The sequence below is a fragment of the Mizuhopecten yessoensis genome, unplaced genomic scaffold (assembly GCF_002113885.1).
Source record: "Mizuhopecten yessoensis strain PY_sf001 unplaced genomic scaffold, ASM211388v2 scaffold11131, whole genome shotgun sequence".
NCBI lineage: Eukaryota > Metazoa > Mollusca > Bivalvia > Pectinida > Pectinidae > Mizuhopecten > Mizuhopecten yessoensis.
In genome coordinates, this window is record NW_018408895.1 from 283,125 (window position 1) to 299,580 (window position 16,456).

Genomic DNA, 16,456 nt, shown 5'->3' on the forward strand with positions numbered 1-16,456 from the left:
TCAAAAGTGTAAAAATTGTAGGGCTTACCCCCGGGGCTCAACTTAGATAGTGTTTGACCCCATCCATATAACCAAATATACAATTTTGAACATAAATATATGAATACAAACATGCTACTATGATGGCACCAGGGTCTGGTCCCACACTTATAGACTTAGTCCTTGGATCATAACTTTGAACTTGTTGAGATCCCTACCCCATAATCATATACAAATAGGCCTATATAATTGCTGGAAATGAAGAGAGGACCACAATCATGATATATGAATTAATCCCGGGGTCTTAAAACATCATTATATATAGGGACTTAGTCCCTTGGGCACAAATTTGAAACTATTGAGATCCCCACCCTATAACCATATATCTTTAAGCTTATTAATGAAAAGTTCTAATACAGATATGCTACCAAGACTGGTCTCATGGTCTCACCGCATCAATCAGTAGGGATCGATCTCCGCCCAATGGCGATGCTAAACATGAAGATTAAAACAAACATTTTTTTTTAAATGCTACCAGGATCGGCTGCGGGGTCTAGCATATATCCCTGGGATCTTATTTGAAAAATAACTTATTTTAACAATTCTTTTGATAATTCAGTGTTGCTTAAATATCTGAGTGAGCGTATACTGACCCTTTAGACCTTCTGTTTTGAATAAAAGTATATCAATATTTTGCATTTTAACAATTTTTTAAGCTGATAGGGCTTTGAACTAAACTTATTGGTCATGGAATTATGTATCGAGGATATATTTATTAATTGAGCTGCTTTCAGGTGGCATTCAATTATAATTCAAATCAATTGGCGTAATTTTACTTTAATATTTCGACTGGGGAACATTTGATTTAAGATTACAAAAACTAGTCAAAACTTCATTATTAATTTTACAAATCAAAAGATTCATAATATACATGTGGATATAACTTTCAACTGTGATCTCTATTTCATGTCTTTGTCTTTACTCTGTGATATTGTGAAAAAACTTGTTTACATGGAAAACGTGTTTGGTTAAAAATAGACAATTTGTATTATTCAGCCAATCAACTAACGGCATAATCTACATGTGCGAGCCTCGAAGATGGATGCCACCGTTCGTAGGCAGGAGTCATTAGCCTTCTAAGAAATGAAAAATCCTTCCTAATTTATGGTTGAGCGACACATGGGAGGGACTGCATTCTGTTTATGTCATCAACAAACTAAGTGTTTAGAAATATGACGTCTGCACCACTGCTGAGGCGGTCATGGAGCATATATGCGTCCCTAAGGTGTCGAGTGCCCTCCACTCGAAGGTCGCACTTGGTTAATGCATCGCGCAGTATGAGTGCCGACCGACCAGAGAATGTCATGACAGTTTTTGATAGAAAAGCAAAGCGAATTCAAAAAGACAGGACAACAATTTTACCTGATTATGAAGTTTACGATTATATGAAAGAAGAGGTAAAATATACACACGCGCCCTTTTCCTAGCCCAAGTTTCCTCTACATGGCCCTGACACCAGGCAGACAGACTTTAGACATTTTCATTTTGACAGATAGATGTTACACTAGACATCTAAGTTATCTGTCAAAAAAGTCTGGTGTCGGGGCCAGAGGAAACTCGGGCTAGCCCTTTTCTCTGCTAGCAAAAAAACATGTGACCTAATGTCATTTTTCTGATAAAAACAATACTTTTAGCAAACGGATCCAGATCAGCACTTCTTCTTCTTAAGTGTACAGTGGAACTCATTTTGAGTATATTTACACTTGCACTTACTATAGTAAAAAATCCTACTACAATAATATATATGCTAGAATGTTTACCCTGACCCACTTCCAAAAATCTACATGTACTTTCTTCAATAACAAGTTCTATTATTAAATTGAAAAAAAATTCTAAGTCATGTTCCACTGGATTTGCTGACAATTTCTAATTATTTTTTAAAAATCATATTTTCAAAATTACATTTTTCAGGTTGGCTATAGACTCTTTGACAGAATGTGTGATGTAAAAAGGTAAATATTTACATTTTGGTCATTTTATAGCTTTATTGCATGGTAATCTGACTATGTCATCAATATGCATTATACAGTTTTCCTGCAGTCCTGTTCAGAATTTTAGGCCTACAACTCTGGACAGGATTAAGGAAAGGATGTTACTTGATTGTCATTCTCTACAAAGTTTAGATACTAATGATATAACCAATAAACAAACATTTATTGAATGGTATCTAAATGTAAATGAAAATGCACCAAAACAGCCAAGAGACTATTTACACTGAGACTGAAGTTCCTTTCAGAACCAGAACTAGGAATTTTCACAACCAAACCTTGGGACTCACAGTTTTGTTTGTTCACACTCAGACCTATGGATCATTCACACCAAGGTCATGTGTCTATTCAAACCCAGACCTAAGAACTGTATGTTAATTCACAGCAGATCAAGAAACCAGTCATACTGAGAGCTCTGGGGACTGTTCACCTTCAGATCTGGAGCGTTGACCATTCACACCAAGACCTACAGTGGTGACCGTTCACACCCAGACTTGAAGTGGTGATCATTCACACCCAGACCTTGAGTGGTGACCCTTCACACCCAGACCTCAGTGTGAATGATTTAGAGTTTAAAATGACTGATATTTATCTTGAATGCAGGATAAATATTTTCTTTTTTACTTGAAGAATTGGTCAAATGTTTGATTTGTAATGAAATATATTACATGTGCTTTGTGTTAACAGAAAGTTTAAGTTGGCTATAGATCTGGGCTGTGGGAGAGGGTATGTGTCCAGACACCTGCTAGCAGACATGGTGGAAAAACTCTATATGTGTGACTCATCAGAGAAGTTACTGGTACGTATATAGGGGCACATGTAACTAGAGAATCTTCCGTTTTCCAGTCTAGTTTTGCTACACTTTGTACTCAGGTGTATCTTTTACAAATGTGTTTTCAGTTAGTCACCTAGTACTGGGTAGTTTGTGTAATTGAATGCCGTTGAAGTGTAGGGTATGCTTGCCATATATATATATACAGCATATGAAGTAAAGATCTAAACAGAATTATCGTCAGTATGTGTGTTTACATTTTATTCGGTTACAACTTGATGGTAAAACATTTGAGGGTTTGAGATAGGTAAATAGCAAAATTTAAAATTCACAAGCACTTATAGATTTACTTTGTAACAGCAAAAATTGAATTTTCAAATAGGCACAAGCAGAAATATCATCAGAAGTTCCAACCACAAAGATGGTGGTGGATGAAGAATTTCTTCCATTTGAACACAAATCTGCAGACATTGTATTCAGCTCACTGAGGTAAAGCTGGTTATAAGCTACATTTTCTGTATATTTTTCGAGTCATACTTTTACTTAAAGTCATACTTAAACTGTGTGCTACAATGCAAGAAGCCAATACATTGTACCATGTCCAAGTTGGAAATGGAAATTGGTAAGATCAACAAAGACATTTTGTGCTATTCTATCATTTATTATAAGTGTTATGGCGTGTCATAAGGTTAAAAGTGACACCTGCACTTGCCTGTCATGAGGTCAAAGGTAGTTTGTTTGAAATTTGCTGGAATGTCAAACGTGAAGGTTATGAAGTTTGAATACTACATTATATACGATTATGTACACACTAATCTACAAAGTTCAATGCCTTGAACTTGTGGATATTGAACTACAGTGTACTGCTGTATGAGTTCCAGGTACAATGTTAAGTCATGCTTTAGCATCCTGATTAACTGGCCTATGGATGCAAAAAGTATGACAAATAAGTCAAAGTTAATGTTTAGTCTTGTTATTATTTTGATAATAATATATTGTTGTAATATACTATTTTCATTGAATCCCTGAATCTTATCTCATGGATTTGACACTCAAATAATGAATATTTACAGAAATTTGTACAGAGTACAGTATAAACACCTCAACTAATGTTATTGTGTTTCAGTTTACATTGGGTTAATGATCTTCCTGGTTGCTTTAAACAGGTAAGTTCTTTTAATGACTTTGTTTTATCCTACTACCTACTGGTAACATTGGAACATTTATCTTTTCTAGAATGTCTTCATCAATTCAATTAGTCACTTCCAGCCTCACTTGATACAGGGAATTGAAGCATGGGCTTATCTTGTTATGGCTTAAATATTTTTTCCTAAACAAAATGGCATCCTTAGGGAGGTTAATTCTTAATGTGTGTTTCATTTGGGTTTGACACATCTTTATAACAGAAATTTCATTGATTAACGTTAGAAATGATTTAATTGACCTCAAACATAATCTGATTCAAAGCTGTACTTTTTTGCCATATTTCCATATTTTGTAAAGAGACTCCTGACTTTTCACCGTCACTATTATACCCTTACAACAAATTTAGGGAGGTACACTGTAATCAGGGTGTCTGTCTGTCTCTATCCATAGACACAACATTGTCTAGACTACATCTCCTTTCTCTCTCCATAGACACAACATTGTCTAGACTACATCTCCTTTCTGTCTCCATTGACACAACATTATTTTTTATAGTTATGCCATTTTTTATTACGAAAAAAACATGTTCTTGCCATTTTATTAAAATACTGTATTTATTTTAGTGAAAGGTTTTACACAATCAATATATGCGTGATATGTCTAAGTATGAAATAGAAGCGTGTTTGCAGAGTTATGCCCCTTTGAATAAAAACATGACTCCTGAAACAAAAAGTATTGCTATAGATGCCACTGGAAAAGCATTGTGTACTTGATCAATATGGAATGTAGTTTTTTAACTATATGCAAAACATGTACCCATCTCTAATCTGACACGAGTACAGCAGCATGTTGGATGAGACAGTATATCAGAATACTCAGTGGTCAGATTATACAAGTTTCAGTGTACTTGATAACTTATTTACAGGTACACAGAATATGCAGGGGTCAGATTATACAGGTTTCACTATACTTGTGAACTTATTTACAGGTAAACAGAATATTGAAGAATGATGGTGTGTTCCTTGGCTGTATGTATGGAGGAGACACGGCTTTTGAGCTCCGTGTTGCACTTCAACTGGCTGAGACAGAGAGAGAAGGGGTGGGTATATAAACACTAGATATTTGTATAACAATGATGATATCAAGACGTCAAAATTGTTTTGTTAAGATGACAAAATATCACTCCACAAACATCACATTTTGTATTCGATGACCATTTACCCAGGAGTAAATGTTTAAATTAGTCGTCAAACCTTTTATAAATGGCATGTGATGGGTATTAAACAAATAAGGCTTGTAATTAGACAACAGTTTGTAAATAAGTACATCATTTATACATGTCTTTGTTCCACTTTCATGATTATGACATTGATTGTGACATTCTTAAGGTCACAACAGTTAAAGGTCGAGATGTAGGGGTTGATAAGCAGACACCAGTAACATGAATACTCTGTGGTGAAAGTTTTTCAAAATCTTTGAATTCAGTTATTCCATCTGTGTGATAAAATTAAATTAACTTTAAATTTAGGAAGATGATTCTTGTATCCAAAGCCAGATTAATGGGGTTCGTACTTTTTGTGGTACTCGATACTCAGAACTCCAGATACATGTACACTTGACATCAGCATTCAAGTTTTTCGTGTGCTATATTAATTGTGTCCTCTTTACAGGGATTTTCTCCACATATTTCCCCGTTTACCAGTGCCCAGGACCTTGGTAATCTGTTGAACAGAGCTGGCTTCACCATGCTAACACTGGTAAGTAGGTTCTGCAGCGTCAGAAAAGTCACAATACACCTGTTTCCTCTACTACAGGACCACTCAGGTCCATTGTTAGGCCTTCTTCAGTGGCTGATCCAGAGACTTATCCAATGGGGTCCCAGACGAGGTGTGGGGTCCAAGATGAGATGTTTGATCCCACAAGATGAGGAGTCTCAGACAATTTGCTGGGTCTCTGGGGATGATGTGGGGGTCCCAGACCAGTTGTGGGGTCCCAGACACGATTAGGGGTCCCAAATGAGATGTGGGTCCCATGCAAGATCAAACCTTTTTTTAAATAGTATTTCTAAGACATTTAAGAAGGAAATACTGCCAAATGAAACAGTTATCTTGGGGTTGGAAAAAGGAAAAGTCAAGGTATTGTGACTATTTCCAATTACTTTTGTTAGTAGCTGATTACAAGTTGTTTATTTAGATTTGTTTGTTTTGTGTGATTGAAATCTGATATCAAAATTATTTCTCCTTTCACCAAGATGTGTGATTGATGACAATTTGTATATCTATATTGTTTCTCCTTCCACATCATTACATTGTGGTGTTTGATTAAAACCGTTATTCTTGTATTCCCAGAAGATGATGAACATTACACTGTGATATTTCCTTGAAGTTCCTGTCGTCTCTTTGTTTGTTGCTATCATTATTACAGTGACCTTTTTAGCTATCATTATTACAGTGACCTTTTAAGCTATAATTATTACAGTGACCTTTTTAGCTATCATTATTACAGCGACCTTTTTAGCTATCATTATTACAGCGACCTTTTTATTTTACAGGATACTGATGAGTTCACGATCAAGTACCCATCTATGTTTGAGCTGATGATGGACCTCAAAGGTGAGCTGCCTTTATATATAAACTTCATTTATTTTGCAAAAATTATGTAACAAATTATTTCAACTTACATGAATCACTCTCGTTGGCCCAGATTTTAGCGTGCGGGGGTCTAAATGTGGGAGGAAACCAGAGTACCCAGAGAAAACCCACGTGGTCTTGCAGTGACCCTATACCTTTCACGCCCGATCAGAGAATCGAACCACGGCCGCCTTGGTGAAAGTTACAATCTCAGGTCATTGTCTGAAAGGCCAGGATCCTCAAAGTGAATAAGGGTCAAATCAGAGAAATGTTACAATATTCATGGAAAGCAATTCTGAAAGGATTGAGATAGAATTGGGTTTACCTCAGTAAGCCTTACCTCATTGTTTCAGTCAAGTAAAGACATCACATATGTTGATATTTAATTTCAGGTATGGGAGAAAACAACTGTTCATGGTCACGTAGACCGTCGCTACACAGAGACACAATGCAAGCTGCAGCAGCCATTTATCAGGGTATGAACTCTCTTCATTATGATGCTGACAACTGCTTTATTACTGTGATGAAGATATCTGTACAATTTTCACTACTTCCTGTTATACAGCTGTACAGTTTTCACTTCTTCCTGTTATTCAGCTGTACAGTTATCATACTGTAACATGCTATTACTAGGACCCAGGAGACTGAAACAGAAGTCACATAAACATAAGGTTCCTATTTGGAGTTTTTGCCCATCAGAAAAGCAGAAAAAACCTATCTGATGTAGATCTTTCAATGTACATCAGCTTTTTCCATTTGCAAAATATGTCACTTAAGACATTTCATCTCCCATATTGTAACACTAACAGTTTAGATCTGAACTTCCTAGGAGTTGTGTCGTCATAAAAAACTAAGGTAAATGAGGACAAGATGCATGTTCAGAAAATAACCACTTCTGTTTTAGCCACTCCAATTACATCAGAAGGTATATCAGTCTTCCTTATTTGTGTGTGGGCTCTGACTGTCACAGTACGATTATTTGTATGGAACACAAATGTCCCCAGTTCCAGTAAGACTGTTGTGTTATTGTTTCTACAGATATGTATGGGGATGAGGAAGGTGTACCTGCCACATTTCAGGTGCTAAACTTTATAGGATGGAAACCTGACCCCTCCCAGGTAATACTGATACTATGGTCAGGCCAACTAAAACATGTTGTTTGTTTCTGGTAACCCTACCTACCCTAATGTTTTGTGCAAACTCTAACCTTTTGACGATTATCAGGGAAGCACTATTAATGTCAAGATTACTCTCCTACAAAGGTATATCAACCTTGTAAAAAAAAACAAAAAAAACACCTATTACCTACCTGCCTATTTTTTCAGACATGTTACGGGAAACAAACACGTTTTTTGTTTAGCCTAAATAAGCAACTGTATTTATGTTTCATTTAAACAAAAAAGAACAATCATGTTAAGAACAATGCATTGCTTTATACAGACATATTGCATATCCATAATTCAATGACATTTGATACATAATAATTTTAAGTTGTTGTATTAACAAAATTTGGATAAGGGGAGGTAATAAGCTAACTGCTAAACGGAGTAATTTGTTATCATCGTTTCCCTTGTATTTTTAGCCTAAACCAGTAGAGAGAGGCAGTCAGGACTTTTCATTCAAGGATCTTGACAGACTGAGTGAGCTGACGAAGGACATTGAAAAGCTCAAGGACGATACAAAGGTCACAGATGACAAGGTCACGGGTGATGATAAAGGTGATGGTAAATCCTGAGGCACCGTCTGTGTATATAATAAAGTGTTGGTATTTATTGATTTTCTTCATTGATTTATTGGTAGAAAACAGAGTTGTTGTCAATATCCGAAGACTTAAAATTATAAAACCATTCCCAGATTCAAACCACTTGAACATTCTCACATTCAACATATGGGAACAGTCTCACATTCACACCTTTTGTAACATTCTCACATTCAAAACATACATAGGAACATTCTCTCTCTCAAACTTGTGTAAACTTCCTCACATTGGTGCATTTTCTGACTTGACCTGCGAAACATTCTTGTACTAAAACATTGGTAATGTTCCAAACTCACACTTGTGAGAACATTTTCAATCTTAAACATACATGTATGTGAACATTCTCACACTCACGGGAACATTTTCAGTTAAATTCTTACACTTACAACCCACATGCAAACACAAAAGAGCATTCTTACACTTCAGATAAGTAAACTTTCTACAAATTAACTTAAAATTCGGAAAGGAATCTCTACAAATACAATGTGGGAATATGATGCAGACGTTTCAGGGTTCTAGGAGTTACTGGAACGTCCAGAGTATGTATGTCCAGCATGTTAATGGGGCTACCTATATCTTTATTGCTGGTGATGCTAGTCCTTCATCCAGAGCAATCCTTCCATCATAGACCCTCTTATGTGTATGGAAATATCTTTCTAGTGGTCTGCATTGTCATGAAAGAAAGCCTCGTTTCAGAGACATTGATATTTTTCTGTGCCGAATGTCACTTTGTTAAAGTAATGGAGACCATTAGCAAACCCAAAGAATCACCAGAGAGTTGGTAACGTCACTGTACCCAAATCGGGACACTTTTTAGATACATGTCAATTTTCTTTATACCATAGTGACAGTTTCAAAAATGTTTGTTCATTTTTCATAAATAGATACTATCCACTTTTCATTCCCATCACAGTTTGATATTTTGGGCGCGTGGTTCTATAAAAAGAACGCGAAATACCATCAGAGTAACGTAGGACCTTGAACCGCCGTTACTGTATCCTGAAAGAGACACTTCCGGTATTTTTGGCGAATATTTGGGAATAAACGATCAATATAGGCAAAAATATGCATTGTTGAAATATTTTAGAGTCAACGAGGGTTCTGATTACATTTCTTCTCCAAACTAGTATTAGTTTTGATAAAATAGACCTTTGAATATGATATCCAAATAAAAAGCGTCGCAAGGCACGTAAATCAGGAAAGTGTTGTTTTGGTAATTTTTCTTACCTTTGAATTGTCCATGTAACGACAATCAGCAGCCAATAAAGCTTTATTCAGTTTAATTGTCACGAAAGGTATTATCAAATAAAACTGTATACATAAAAGTACTTCTTTGCATTGAAGGACAGTTTATCGGGCCGTTTTCTCACAAGTGTCCCGTTTTGGGTACTGTCTCGATTTGGGTACAGTGACGGTACGTCGGAAATCAGACATTTTCTTCCCGCCAGAGTTATATTTCTGAGGATATAATCTCCAAAGATTTCAGTTCGAGAAAATAATAAATTTTAAAAACGGACGTCTTGGTAAAACTCTTTTTGTTCGGTATAAATGTCATGACTCTAACTAAACATTGTGAACTTGGTTTTGTCCAAACGTATTTTTCCAAAATACAATGTACATGTATAGTTTGTAAAGTATCTGATTAGCTCCATCATTAACAAATATTTGGTCGAGTCCAGTATTCGCCCACCGTTGTAAAATTATTGTTTACACAAGAACAACTTGAAGAACTACCGATCGGTTTCGAACTATCTTGTATGATATTCCTGAAAAAGCGGTTTCCAAGCGACTTGAGAAGCATCTCGATGTTAACCAGGCAACCTGCTTAACGCTCAGGTAGCTCGACATACACTCACTTCAGAGTTCGACATATTTTCCAGTTCTTCTGCTACTGTATCATCGGCTACATTTGATGTCATTGATCATAGGATATCGTTCAGGCGCCGGGGACATCCATGTGATATAGCTGCTGACGTACTTCTGGATCCAGTCCTATTTGACGGACACTAGGTAACAAGTGACATTAAGTAACGGTGTTTCTGATGACAGACCTCTTGCCTTTGGTGTTCCGCAAGGATCTGAGCTTGATACAAGAAAGCATCGTTTCTAATTCGAAGCTTGATGATTGCGCTCCTACAGAAAATCGTAAGTGAAAGTGATTGTAAAACTGGAACCAGATAATTAATATAAGGATATAAATGTTTCATACCGTTTTGTCATAAATTTTTATTACATGTATGGTCCCCGTAGGCTTCGTTATAAACTATTTTACCGTAAATGTTATGATATATGCTTTGGTTCCATAGATGGTACTTCATCATGGTCTTTTGGGAAGCCGACAGCACGGGACTCCCATTAGCCTTATTCTGTGTTTCATGGGCAAGTCACTGGACACAGCAAGCCGCGATAACTTGTTACATATATAAACTCTTATTTGTCTTGGATTGTAATGTCCGGTGGAGTAGACCCATACACAGGGGCCTGTAACGTGATCTTTGACTACTTTAGTCTCTTTGAGTCCTTACAGGTTTAATCCCGGTTGGTGACAACATCGATGAAACTATTTTGGTTATTAAACGTACAGTAACATGAAGTTCGTGTGACCGACTTACGTACATCTACACGTACGTCAGGAATTAGTCTCCTAAATATCACTTCGGGGTCATGATTTAGACAGACGTCACGTAGATCGGTTTCTCGATGAATGTCACTTGCGATGCCGAGTCGGTGTACTTCGGGAATTGTTAATCTTTAAACATGACGTCACAGTTTTAATGTTGTTGACTTCTAACCAGCCTAACTTTGGAGGCAACTAGATAATAACTATAACATAAGATACATTGTGTTATTACTGTTGTCATGTGACAGAAAAACATATGTTGAGCACAGTTTTTAATATTTAAAAAAAAAGATATATGATTATGAATGGTGTTTCATTATAATTACTGAAAAGGTGTCTGGAAATGGCATATACACCTCTCTTCATTGTTCTTTCGAATAGCATAATAAGAGCAAACTGTAAAAGGGACCGCCGACTATGAACAACCGTCCATTTGAAAATATAACGCAGTAGTAATTAAACGCGTTTCCTTTTTCGCGTGTTAACATTTTGAATGGGAATAGTAGTTTACGCGATTACATTTTGAATGGGAATAGTAGTTTTCGCGTTAACATTTTGAATGGGAATAGAAGTTATAGCGTTAATATTTTGAATGGAAATAGAAGTTTTCGCGTTGACAACTTGAATGGAAATAGTGGTTTACGCGTTAACATTTTGAATGGAAGTAAAAGTTTTTGCGTTAACATTTTGAATGGGAATAGTGGTATATGCGTTAACATTTTGAATTGGAATAGTAGTTTTCGCGTTAACATTTTGAATGGGAATATAAGTTATTGCGTTAACATTTTGAATTGAAAAAGAAGTTTTCGCGTTAATATTTTGAATGGGAATAGTGGTTTACGCGTTTACATTTTGAATTGGAATAGTAGTTTTCGCGTTAACATTTTGAATTGAAAAAGAAGTTTTCCCGTTAACATTTTGAATAGGAATAGATGTTTACGCGTTTACATTTTGAATGCAAATAGAAGTTTTTGCGTTAACATTTTGAATTGGAATAGTGGTAGATGCGTTAACATTTTCAATTGAAAAAGAAGTTTTCCCGTTAACATTTTGAATAGGAATAGATGTTTACGCGTTTACATTTTGAATGCAAATAGAAGTTTTTGCGTTAACATTTTTGGGAATAGTGGTAAATGCGTAAATATTTTTAATGGGAAAAGTAGTTTTCGCGTTAACATTTTGAATGGAAATAGAAGTCTTCGCGTTAACAATTTGAATGGGAATAGTTCTTTACGCGTTAACATTTTGAATTGAAATGGAAATTTTTGCGTTAACATTTTGAATGGGAATAGAAGATTTTGAGTTAACATTTTGAATGGGAATAGTGGTTTACGCGTTAACATTTTGAATTGAAATAGAAGTTTTTGCGTTAACATTTTTGGGAATAGTGGTAGATGCGTAATATTTTGAATGGAAAAAGAAGTTTCCGCGTTAACATTTTGAATGGAAATAGAAGTTTTTGCGTTAACATTTTGGATGGGAATAGTGGTAGATGCGTTAACATTTTGAATGGGAAAAGTAGTTTTCGCGTTAACATTTTGAATGGAAATAGAAGTCTTCGCGTTAACAATTTGAATGGGAATAGTTCTTTACGCGTTAACATTTTGAATTGAAATAGAAGTTTTTGCGTTAACATTTTGAATGGGCATAGTGGTAGATGCGTAAATATTTTGAATGGAAAAAGAAGTTTTCGCGTTAACATTTTGAATGGAAATAGAAGTCTTCGCGTTAACAATTTGAATGGGAATAGTTCTTTACGCGTTAACATTTTGAATTGAAATAGAAGTTTTTGCGTTAACATTTTTGGGAATAGTGGTAGATGCGTAATATTTTGAATGGAAAAAGAAGTTTCCGCGTTAACATTTTGAATGGAAATAGAAGTTTTTGCGTTAACATTTTTGGGAATAGTGGTAGATGCGTAATATTTTGAATGGAAAAAGAAGTTTCCGCGTTAACATTTTGAATGGAAATAGAAGTTATTGCGTTAACCCTTTGAATGGGAATAGTGGTAGATGCGTAAACATTTTGAATCGAAAAAGAAGTTTTCGCGTTAACATTTTGAATGGGAATAGTGGTAGATGCGTTAACATTTTCAATTGAAAAAGAAGTTTTCCCGTTAACATTTTGAATAGGAATAGATGTTTACGCGTTTACATTTTGAATGCAAATAGAAGTTTTTGCGTTAACATTTTTGGGAATAGTGGTAAATGCGTAAATATTTTGAATGGGAAAAGAAGTTTTCCCGTTAACATTTTGAATGGGAATAGTTGTTTACGCGATTACATTTTGAATGGAAATAGAAGTTTTTGCGTTAACATTTTGGATGGGAATAGTGGTAGATGCGTTAACATTTTGAATTGAAAAAGAAGTTTTCCCGTTAACATTTTGAATAGGAATAGATGTTTACGCGTTTACATTTTGAATGGAAATAGAAGTTTTTGCGTTAACATTTTTGGGAATAGTGGTAGATGCGTAAATATTTTGAATGGAAAAAGAAGTTTTCGTGTTAACATTTTGAATGGAAATAGAAGTTATTGCGTTAACCTTTTGAATGGGAATAGTGGTAGATGCGTAAATATTTTGAATGGGAATAGAAGTTATTGCGTTAACATTTCGAATGGGAATAGTGGTAGATGCGTAAATATTTTGAATGGAAAAAGAAGTTTTTGCGTTAACATTTTGAATCGGAATAGACGTTTACACGTCTTATGCGAACACGTTAGATTATCTTCTTGTACTCACATATAAAACGGAACACACAGAAGACAGAGAACGGTCGTGAGCAGAAAGACGAATCCCTTCATCCACCCTACCGTAGCGGAGTACAAAGTGTTGAGACTGAGTCCACTACACAGCGTTCCCGCACTCTCCACCATACCCAGTAAGGAAAAAAGAAAACCTGTAACATATATATATACGTCCGTTTATATTGTCGATATATCGAGTGACCTGTTTGCATTGCATAATATGAGGACAGATCAATCTCTACTATCCCCTCCCAGAAAACTTGTCGAGTAACAAAAATTGTAATATTGTAAAACAAGAAATATCTTTTAAAAAGATGAAAAAGGTGCTCATGAATGTGGAGACCCACCCTCGATACTCAGTGCGTAGGTGAGGTTACCCCTGTAGTATGGAGGATGGTTTCTATCATCCGTTCAAAGGGGAGTAACTCAAATTAGTTTCGATATAATATTCAACATAAGATACGCGCTTTGATCCTCGTTATGCCTCACACCACCTCCCAACTCCAAATCCTGGATCTGAACCTGGAGTATTATTGATTTAACATATGAATGATGACAATTAAATCATGGCATTTTCCTCTGGGTACTGTTAAAAACAGAACACATTACATCTCCAGCACACATGCAGGCATACCCACATAGGGAGATATTAGCCAGGTGGCATAGGACTAGCAGTTAGCGACTGATTAGGCAGCTCCTGCGAATTCCTAAAAAAATGCATTGATTAATGTGTATGCTAATTGTATTAATTTTATATATATGTACTGGAAAACGCTTGAGAGTGGCTTATGTTAGCTAGAAAGGGCGCTATATCAAATGTTGTATATTATTTATTGTTGTTGTATATTAATACTCCGGTTTCCTTCTACAGTTAAACTCCCTGCTGTGCATTATATCACCCAGGCCAACGAGAGTGATTAGAAGTGATCGATAGAACTTATTTCATAGTTGTTGTAAAATAACTAAAGTTTAATTTAAAAACAAACTACTAATTACCTTGATGGTCTGGCGATGTAACTCCGGACAACATGGCACTGGTCAGTGGATATCCCAGATCTCCCATAAAACCCACTACCGACACTAAAACATATCCGTCGGCTATTAATATACACATACATTTTTTATTTTGAAAATATTTTCATTTTTTTTAATTTATTTTTTAACGGCATTAAAAGGAAAGCAATAATGCTGTGCTTTAAAGTGTGCGTAAATTCGCTGTTGTAAAGCTTTATACAATTGCTCTGCATTGCAAGCTTATGACGATTGGCAATGGAACTTAACTTACACATACTTTCTGGTGCATCAAATATAGCTTTTTCAAAAACATACCGCTATACACCATAACGTCATTGTAGGCGAATGTAAAAAGGGAATGTGACGCTGCAGTTGTAATTGTTCCGATGATGGCAATGATGACGTCACTAGTACATTTCTGAAACAGCCCTACTAAAAGTGTGCCAACAAGTTTACAGACCGTGATCAAGGATAATAGCCATCCTATCTGGACGGACGTCCAACAGAATGGAGAGTCCAACATGAACAGAGACGTCACTGTACTTAATCCCATATCGCGTAAACACGTAAGGATATAGGCGGCTAGGAGCACACCCTGTAACGAACGGTTAGATCTGTCGGGAGGTTTAGAATCCATTTCTGATACAGAAGTCTGACCCGTTCTCTCACATTGCTGAATGGCGAGATCTCCGTTTCGCTGTTGCCGAAAACCAGATTCCGACAAACAGAAAGCAACAGTAAAGAACGCGCACATCATCGCACCAATTGCAATAATATATATATAAAATTGTCCTACATATTGTATGATATAGCCAGCGGCGAACTGACCCAGCAGAGTGGCGAGTCCCTTGAAGAAGGAAACAATTGCAAAAAAGAAAGCCCGGTCCGTTCCTGCCTCTGTTATGTCAGCAGCGAAAGCATTTGAAGTCTGTGATATTATAGAGTACGTGCCAGAGAGACCGTAAAGAACAAAACCAACATAACTTATATCGATATTTAAATTGAAATGGATACAAACTGCAATTATAGAATATTTCACTATAGCACCAACGATTGCAGAGTAAAGACCGATTTTTCTTCCAAACTTATCAGTCAACTTACCGATTATCACATTTGAAAAAATTGCCGGAATATATGCAGCCATGAGAAAATATGTATTGATGGTTGTACTTAGCTGTTGCACTTTTACAGTTGTGTTGTTTGAAATTGTGTAATTCACTGTACATCCGGCGACTTGTGTGTGTGACAGGTTAGCCCCCGTGTCCCGCACGACACGGCTACGGACAAGCTGCGGCCATGCTTCGTCGTCCATCATTATCGCAAAGAAGTAAAACGATACGGCCAAACAGATGTACACACGCTGTGAAAACGTACCGCCGGTACATGTTTTTCCTTTTCTAGCCTTAACCACCGGACGCAATGCCTCTTCTGTTTCCACCCCATTTTCCGCGCTCTGTTGTCGACCATTATCTTTTTGTAAATATCCTTTGTCCATCACATCACATTCATTCCGGTGTTGAGAACTTGTCTGTCCGATTGCCACAGGAAGTTGTTCAGGTTCTGTCTGACAACATTCTCCTGTATTCTCTGTGATATTATTCTGTTGTAAACTATCGTTTCCGTTTCCGGAAATTTGTAGATGTGTGGGTTCGGTATAGTCTTGTTCATTGATCGTGCCTCTATGCACTCTATTAATTAATAATGGCGTCCTTTCTTCAGTATATGCGGACACTTCCCCCAT

The 16,456-nt window shown here is 36.3% G+C and overlaps 2 protein-coding genes across 2 annotated transcripts; one reads left to right on the forward strand and one right to left on the reverse strand.

Annotated features, from left to right (window-relative positions):
* Positions 1–1,042: 1,042 nt before the first annotated feature.
* Positions 1,043–8,348, forward strand: LOC110466378 (arginine-hydroxylase NDUFAF5, mitochondrial-like). Its single transcript, XM_021522825.1, has 11 exons — positions 1,043–1,436; positions 1,951–1,991; positions 2,715–2,826; positions 3,182–3,288; positions 3,926–3,965; positions 4,934–5,044; positions 5,616–5,702; positions 6,497–6,557; positions 6,968–7,051; positions 7,614–7,693; positions 8,158–8,348. The coding sequence occupies exons 1-11, from the start codon at positions 1,212–1,214 to the stop codon at positions 8,308–8,310; spliced, it is 1,101 nt and encodes a 366-aa protein (XP_021378500.1). The 5' UTR covers positions 1,043–1,211; the 3' UTR covers positions 8,311–8,348.
* Positions 8,349–9,863: 1,515 nt separating this feature from the next.
* Positions 9,864–16,456, reverse strand: LOC110466354 (solute carrier family 46 member 3-like). The gene is made up of 4 exons (XM_021522797.1): positions 15,031–16,456; positions 14,698–14,781; positions 13,697–13,853; positions 9,864–11,083 (listed from the first exon to the last, which is right to left on the reverse strand). Exons 1-4 carry the CDS (start codon positions 16,454–16,456, stop codon positions 10,864–10,866), a joined length of 1,887 nt encoding a protein of 628 aa, XP_021378472.1. The 3' UTR covers positions 9,864–10,863.